At 43.1% G+C, this 8,684-nt stretch overlaps 1 protein-coding gene across 1 annotated transcript; it reads right to left on the bottom strand.

Annotated features, from left to right (window-relative positions):
• Positions 1-5,436: 5,436 nt before the first annotated feature.
• On the bottom strand, positions 5,437-8,016 carry LOC135507758 (uncharacterized). The gene is made up of 2 exons (XM_064927388.1): positions 7,821-8,016; positions 5,437-7,320 (listed from the first exon to the last, which is right to left on the bottom strand). Exons 1-2 carry the CDS (start codon positions 7,841-7,843, stop codon positions 5,868-5,870), a joined length of 1,476 nt encoding a protein of 491 aa, XP_064783460.1. The 5' UTR covers positions 7,844-8,016; the 3' UTR covers positions 5,437-5,867.
• Positions 8,017-8,684: the final 668 nt, after the last annotated feature.

Genomic DNA, 8,684 nt, shown 5'->3' with positions numbered 1-8,684 from the left:
TTTTATTGAACCTTTATTTAACTAGGCAAGTCAGTTAAGAACTAATTGTTATTTACAATGACTGCCTACCAAAAGGCAAAAGGCCTCCTGCGGGCTCCGGGGATTAAAAATACAAATAAATTAAATTAAAATATAGGACCCAACACACATCACGACAAGAGAGACAACACAACACTACATAAAGTGAGACCTTAGACAACAACATAGCATGGCAGCAACACATGACAACACAGCATGGTAGCAACACAACATGACAACATGGTAGAAACACAACATGGCAGCACAACATGGTAGCATTACAAGACAGGTTACAAACATTATTGAGAACAGACAACAGCACAAATGGCAAGAAGGTAGAGACAACAATACATCACGCAAAGCAGCCACAACTGTCAGTAAGAGTGTCCATGATTGAGTCTTTGAAGGAAGAGATAAAACTGTCCAGTTTGAGTGTTTGTTGCAGCTCGTTCCAGTCACTAGCTGCAGCAAACTGAAAAGACAAACAACCCAGGGATGTGTATTCTTTGGGGACCTTTAACAGAATGTGACTGACAGAATGGGTGTTGTATGTGGAGGATGATGGCTGCAGTAGATATCTCAGATAGGGAGGAGTGAGATAAGCATCAACCAGTGGGTCTTGCGACGGGTATACAGAGATGACCAGTTTACAGAAGAGTATAGAGTTCAGTGATGTGTTCAATAAGGAGCATTGGTGGCAAATCTGATGGCCGAATGGTAAAGAATATCTAGCCGCTTGAGAGCACCCTTACCTGACGATTTATAAATTATGTCTCCGTAATCTAGCATGGGTAGGATGGTCATCTGAATCAGGGTTAGTTTGGCAGCTGGGATGAAAGAGGAGCGATTGTGATAGAGGAAACCAAGTCTAGATTTAACTTTAGCCTGCAGCTTTGACATGTGCTGAGAGAAGGACAGTGTACCGTTGAGCCATACTCCCAATCTCCCAAGTACTTGTATGGGGTGACTACCTCAAGCTCTAAACCCTCAGAGGTAGTAATAACATCTGTAGGAAGAGGGGCATTCTTCTTACCAAACCACACAACCTTTGTTATGGAGGTGTTCAGAACAAGGTTAAGGGCAGAGGAAGCTTGTTGGACAGTAAGAAAGCTTTGTTGTAGAGCACTTAACACAAAATCTGGGCAGGGGCCAGCTGAGTATAAGACTGTATCATCCGGATATAAATGGATGAGAGAGCTTCCTACTGCCTGAGCTTTGTTGTCTATGTAAATTGAGAAGAGCGTGGGGCCTAGGTTTGAGCCTTGGGGTACACCCTTGGTGACAGGCAGTGGCTGACACAGCAGATGTTCTGACTTTATACACTGCACTCTTTGAGAGAGGTAGTTAGCAAACCAGGCCAATGACCCCTCAGACACCAATGCTCCTTAACCGGCCCACAAGAATGGAGTGGTCTACCGTATCAAAAGCTTTGGCCAAGTCAATAAAAATAGCAGCACAACATTGCTTAGAATCAAGGGCAATGTTGACATCATTGAGGACCTTTAATGTTGCAGTGACACATCCATAACTTGAGCGGAAACCAGATTACATACCAGAGAGAATACCATAGACATCAAGAAATCCAGTAAATTGATTATTGACAAGTTTCTCCAACACTTTTGATAAACAGGGTACAATAGAAATAGGCCTATAACAGTTAGGATCAGCTTGATCTCCCCATTTAACCTTGGCTGAGCTAACGTAGGCTAATCTGATGAGTATGAGGTTGTAAGTAAAAAAAAAAATTCCCAGGACATAGACATACAGTTGAAGTCGGAAGTTTACATACACCTAGATTGGAATCATTAAAACTCATTTTTCAACCATTTCACAAATTTCTTGTTAACAAACTATGGTTTTGGCAAGTCAGTTAGGGCATCTACTTTGTGCATGACACAAGTAATATTTCCAACAATTTTTTATAGACAGATTATTTCACTTATAATTCACTGTGTCACAATTCCAGTGGGTCAGAAGTTTACATACACGAAGTTGACTGTGCCTTTAAACAGCTTGGAAAAATCCAGAAAATGATGTCATGGCTGTAGAAGCATCTGATAGGCTAATTGACATATTTTGAGTCAATTGGAGGTGTACCTGTGGATGTATTTCTTTGGAGTGAAGAAACACATATATTTGTATGACTCTAGCTCAAAACCTCCGGGAAAGGAACTCAGCCCTGATCCGTCCTCCGTGTTGGCTGTGTGAGAAAAATATAGTACTTTGTGAAGACCAGGAGAGGGCAGTACATCACACAGCTGTTGTTGGACCAGAGGTATGCAACATGGGATCCTGGGAGCCACAATGTCTCTTCTCACTTTGACTGGCACTAAATGTTTTGGTGGAACTTGCAACCTTTCAGTTACTAGCCCAACACTCTAACCACTAGGTCAAGAGTGGATCCTGGGATAAGAAAAACTCCACCATTTTGTTTGTTTTTCTTAGGTTTTTATTGTACATTTTTGCCTGAATTTATCATATAGCTTGTTTTGTGATTACATTTTCATTGAATTTTCACAAAACACAAAAATTAACACCAACAAACAGAACCAATCAACACAGTCAACACCATACAAATGCAGCAGGTAGCCTGGTGGTTAAGAGATTTGGGCCAGCAACCCAGTAAGGTTAGTTGTTTGAATCCCCAGGCCGCAAAGGTGGAAAAATATTTTGTTCTGCAATTGAAGAAGGCAATTAACCCCCAACAACTGCTCCCTGAGCACCGATGACGTGGATTCAGAGGGTTTGGATTAAATGTGGAATATACATTGAGTTGAATTCATTAAGTTGTGCAACTGGATAGGTATCCCCCCTTTCCTTACAAAGATCTCCAGCGAATGATACATCATAAAGAGAAAAATAAAATGTAATGTACTGAAAGATTTGTCATGAGGACAGGTCAAGTCTCCCTCCCACACCAACAGCATGTTTGTCATGAAGACAGGTCAAGTCATCCACCCACACCAACAGCATGTTTGTCATGAAGACAGGTCAAGTCTACCTCCCACACCAACAGCATGTTTGTCATGAAGACAGGTCAAGTCATCCACCCACACCAACAGCATGTTTGTCATGAAGACAGGTCAAGTCATCCACCCACACCAACAGCATGTTTGTCATGAAGACAGGTCAAGTCATCCTCCCACACCAACAGCATGTTTGTCATGAAGACAGGTCAAGTCATCCTCCCACACCAACAGCATGTTTGTCATGAAGACAGGTCAAGTCATCCTCCCACACCAACAGCATGTTTGTCATGAAGACAGGTCAAGTCATCCACCCACACCAACAGCATGTTTGTCATGAAGACAGGTCAAGTCATCCACCCACACCAACAGCATGTTTGTCATGAAGACAGGTCAAGTCATCCACCCACACCAACAGCACGTTTGTCATGAAGACAGGTCAAGTCTACCTCCCACACCAACAGCATGTTTGTCATGAAGACAGGTCAAGTCATCCACCCACACCAACAGCATGTTTGTCATGAAGACAGGTCAAGTCATGTTTGTCATGAAGACAGGTCAAGTCATCCACCCACACCAACAGCATGTTTGTCATGAAGACAGGTCAAGTCATCCACCCACACCAACAGCATGTTTGTCATGAAGACAGGTCAAGTCATCCACCCACACCAACAGCATGTTTGTCATGAAGACAGGTCAAGTCATCCACCCACACCAACAGCATGTTTGTCATGAAGACAGGTCAAGTCATCCACCCACACCAACAGCATGTTTGTCATGAAGACAGGTCAAGTCATCCACCCACACCAACAGCATGTTTGTCATGAAGACAGGTCAAGTCAACCACCCACACCAACAGCATGTTTGTCATGAAGACAGGTCAAGTCATCCTCCCACACCAACAGCATGTTTGTCATGAAGACAGGTCAATCCCACCCACACCAACAGCATGTTTGTCATGTTTGATGAAGACAGGTCAAGTCATCCACCCACACCAACAGCATGTTTGTCATGTAGACAGGTCAAGTCATCCACCCACACCAACAGCATGTTTGTCATGAAGACAGGTCAAGTCTACCTCCCACACCAACAGCATGTTTGTCATGAAGACAGGTCAAGTCATCCACCCACACCAACAGCATGTTTGTCATGAAGACATGTCAAGTCTCCCACCCACACCAACAGCATGTTTGTCATGAAGACAGGTCAAGTCATCCACCCACACCAACAGCATGTTTGTCATGAAGACAGGTCAAGTCATCCACCCACACCAACAGCATGTTTGTCATGAAGACAGGTCAAGTCATCCTCCCACACCAACAGCATGTTTGTCATGAAGACAGGTCAAGTCATCCACCCACACCAACAGCATGTTTGTCATGAAGACAGGTCAAGTCATCCACCCACACCAACAGCATGTTTGTCATGAAGACAGGTCAAGTCATCCTCCCACACCAACAGCATGTTTGTCATGAAGACAGGTCAAGTCTACCTCCCACACCAACAGCATGTTTGTCATGAAGACAGGTCAAGTCTACCTCCCACACCAACAGCATGTTTGTCATGAAGACAGGTCAAGTCATCCTCCCACACCAACAGCATGTTTGTCATGAAGACAGGTCAAGTCATCCTCCCACACCAACAGCATGTTTGTCATGAAGACAGGTCAAGTCATCCACCCACACCAACAGCATGTTTGTCATGAAGACAGGTCAAGTCATCCACCCACACCAACAGCATGTTTGTCATGAAGACAGGTCAAGTCTCCACCCACACCAACAGCATGTTTGTCATGAAGACAGGTCAAGTCATCCACACCAACAGCATGTTTGTCATGAAGACAGGTCAAGTCATCCACCCACACCAACAGCATGTTTGTCATGAAGACAGGTCAAGTCATCCACCCACACCAACAGCATGTTTGTCATGAAGACAGGTCAAGTCTACCTCCCACACCAACAGCATGTTTGTCAAGTCATCCACCCACACCAACAGCATGTTTGTCATGAAGACAGGTCAAGTCATCCACCCACACCAACAGCATGTTTGTCATGAAGACAGGTCAAGTCATCCACCCACACCAACAGCATGTTTGTCATGATGACAGGTCAAGTCATCCACCCACACCAACAGCATGTTTGTCATGAGGACAGGTCAAGTCATCCACCCACACCAACAGCATGTTTGTCATGAAGACAGGTCAAGTCATCCACCCACACCAACAGCATGTTTGTCATGATGACAGGTCAAGTCATCCACCCACACCAACAGCATGTTTGTCATGAAGACAGGTCAAGTCATCCACCCACACCAACAGCATGTTTGTCATGAAGACAGGTCAAGTCATCCACCCACACCAACAGCATGTTTGTCATGAAGACAGGTCAAGACAACCACCCACACCAACAGCATGTTTGTCATGAAGACAGGTCAAGTCATCCACACCAACAGCATGTTTGTCATGAAGACAGGTCAAGTCATCCACCCACACCAACAGCATGTTTGTCATGAAGACAGGTCAAGTCTCCCTCCCACACCAACAGCATGTTTGTCACGAGGACTGGTCAAGCCATCCACCCACACCAACAGCATGTTTGTCATGAAGACAGGTCAAGTCATCCACCCACACCAACAGCATGTTTGTCACGAGGACTGGTCAAGCCATCCACCCACACCAACAGCATGTTTGTCATCCCCTCAAAAATGCAAAGAAAGATGAACAGAATGGATTTTTGGGAACAGATTCTCTTTTCAATTTGACACAGATTAGCAATTAAACCAAATTAAAAGCAGGGTACATAAATGTTAAACATTAACAAAAGCAGTTACACAAGCCGTTAAAAATGAGAATATCAACATCATATATCATGTTATCAGGTGAGCTCACCACTGGACAAGTCTCTCCCAGGGTGGAGTGCGTACCTTTTCACCCCCAGCTTTCTCCAGCATGAATCTGACTTGGACCCCAGGAGACATGGTCATACTAGACTTGTACACATAGACATCATACCCAGGTATATCAGCCTGATGTGAGCCCTTTTCCTCAGAGAACTTTACAGCCCATTGCCAGGTGTTATAATCCAGGGTGCCTTCAGAAGAGTAGAACCCAACCCAGGAGTTATTAAACGTTTTCTTCCAGGCAGTGAAGGATTTCTTTACATACAGACGAGCGCAGGCCTTTCCATCCTTTACGAAGAGCTGCAGACTGGTGTCATGTCCATTAATATCAACAGGAATCTCTTGGTTGGCATCATGAAACTCAGAACCTCTCCAGATCTCCTCTCCAGTTGGAGACCCAAACCCCAAGTAATTCCACCATGATTTTACCTCCTTATGGAGCCTGACCTGGAGACCAGGGTTAAGGGGTACTGAAGTGTTATAGCTCCCAGAGGCTTTTCCCCCGACTGATGATCTGTCCAGCTCGCTCTTACTGTCACTGTTATTGCTCTTATAAAGCATCACCATTACACCCTGGTCTAATAGCCTCTTGGGGATCCCACTCCAGATGATCCTGGCTTTTCCTCTATTTGTGGTTTTCACACCAAGCTTAATCAATGCATTATCCTTATCCCCCATGTCACTCTGGGGTTGAGATGTTAAACGAAGAGCTTGATCCTTAATAAATAAGGTTTTGGGATGTGTAAAGTACAATACAATTGCCAGAAGAAGTGCCAGACCAGGTGTGTGTCCCCAGATGTTTTCCAGTTCTTGCAGACTGTTGTGGTTGATCTCTACATTATATATACGTGGAATGTCATTTAGGTTAATGGTTGGTAGACTTTGGATTTGTCTCAGGAGGCTGACATTGACACGGTATGTATTGTCTGGATCATAGGCACTTCCTCTGTTTTCATTTGGTGGATAGTGCTGTGTGACATAGGCCTCGTCTGCAATGAACTGATTGGACCCATCCTCCCTAACTCTGAGTATGACCCTGTCCCTGTTGTTCTCAGGTCCCCTTGAGTTGTAGAATCTTCGAGTTACATAATGAGGAAGTGCCGTCATTGAGCCAATAGAGTTCATATTCCCTACTGAGTAGTAGATTCCGCTTTCAGGAAGCAGAAAAGGTAATGAAGGTGGGCTGTTTCCATAGAAATGAAAGCCATAGTCTCCCCTGGTTGGGTTGAAATTGAGTCTCATGTTGCCGTTGTTGTCAATGTAAATGTTGTTGGCTAGCCAGTGGAGCAGCATGAGGCCGTGTCGAGGAGAGGTGTGACCAAACTCTATTCCCTTGAGGTCCTTTATTGAACTAAGGGTTCCTCTGACAGCGCATACTGAGGCCAGAGACAGACACAATATGAAACAACCCAGGATGCCCCTTTCAACCATGGCCAGCCTGTGACAAAACAAATACTGTGTCAACATTTGTACATTTTTTCAATAAATTAAAAAACAAATAAATACATCTGTAACTTATTTCTAGTGCTCGGGAAAACATCAGAAATATCTGACAAACTTTCATTTTGAAGTTAACTGTCACTATATCGGACCTTTGTCCCAATTATGTAAAATTAGTTAATAAGTCCTCACATTACACTGTATGTATAGTTTGTATCAGTAGCTTATTTCTTGTGGTTGGCAATAGGTTTAACGTTTTAAGACTCCCAAAAAAGTCTTGGTCTGAAAATGTTAGCTCTAAAAATGTCAGAAGATATCAGACAAACTTTTATTTTGGAGTGAACTGTAACGATATCAGAGCAATTTGTCCCAATATATACGATGAGGTTTTCCAAAATAACATTTGGAACTTGTAAACACGATCAATACTGTAATATGATGTAATAAGTCCTCACATCAAAAAAAAACAAATTAGTTCCAATAAAAAATCTCACTCACCTTCTTGTGCAGCCTACTACCATAATCTAGTCTTGACTGTGATTGTTTCTCTCTTCTCTATCAACAGAACCCGAGAATGAAAGTAACTAAAAGGTGCTTCTTATAGCCTACATACACATAGCCAGTACACAGGACAGATACAAAACAAGGGTCAGAAAAACAGAGTTTTACAAAGGCTGATCTGTGATGTCACTGGGTCACTCATGTTTCTATAGAAATGAAACTTATCACTAGACTGAGTAAATTTCACTTTCAGGACGCAGAAAATATAATGGGCGGGATCTGAGAGTTTCTATAGAAATGAAAGCCATGCTTCTTGTAGTACGCTTGGGCATTCTGAATCTTTTCGGGAGCCAGATAATTTGGCTACGTTCAGCTAAAAGAGACATTTATTTGGCTCCAAAACGTCTCCTCGTTCAGTAGTGCTTAAAAATGTACTTAAAACTATGAAGCAATTGCAAATCTCTCATGTAAAGCCTAAAAAGTTGCCTGCCATTATATCAGATCCTGACATGTGGGTTCACATACATTTTAACTGACCAAGTTATTAGAGGGCACTGCAAAAATGTGTGCACCAGAATGAGGCTCTCTGCTCATTATCCAATGTTCCTGAGGTGAAGAATTCAGATAATGTTTTGGAGCTCAAAAAGTACTAGTAACAGTATCAAAAATCAGCAAGCCAAATGAATGGCTCTTTCACCAGTGATTTGCATCGTGGAAATTCTCTAAACCAGGTTCATCTCACCATCCAATTTCCTTCACCTGCACTTATCTGAGGACACAGGATAGGTGTAGTATTTCATCAAATTAGAGACTTAATTTTAACCAGTAGAGAATGTGAAAAGCTTTATTGAAAGTTAATTA

This window comes from Oncorhynchus masou, chromosome 3 (genome assembly GCF_036934945.1).
Source record: "Oncorhynchus masou masou isolate Uvic2021 chromosome 3, UVic_Omas_1.1, whole genome shotgun sequence".
NCBI lineage: Eukaryota > Metazoa > Chordata > Actinopteri > Salmoniformes > Salmonidae > Oncorhynchus > Oncorhynchus masou.
This window is presented reverse-complemented; position numbering and strand designations above follow the sequence as displayed.

What these genes read in the sequence shown, in the direction of transcription:
- LOC135507758 (XM_064927388.1), bottom strand. Translation starts at nt 7,843, where the DNA reads ATGGTAGTAGGCTGCACAAGAAG. An exon ending in GTAGTAGGCTGCACAAGAAG is followed by an intron (nt 7,321 to 7,820) that starts GTGAGTGAGATT and finishes GTTTTGTCACAG; the next exon opens with GCTGGCCATGGTTGAAAGGG.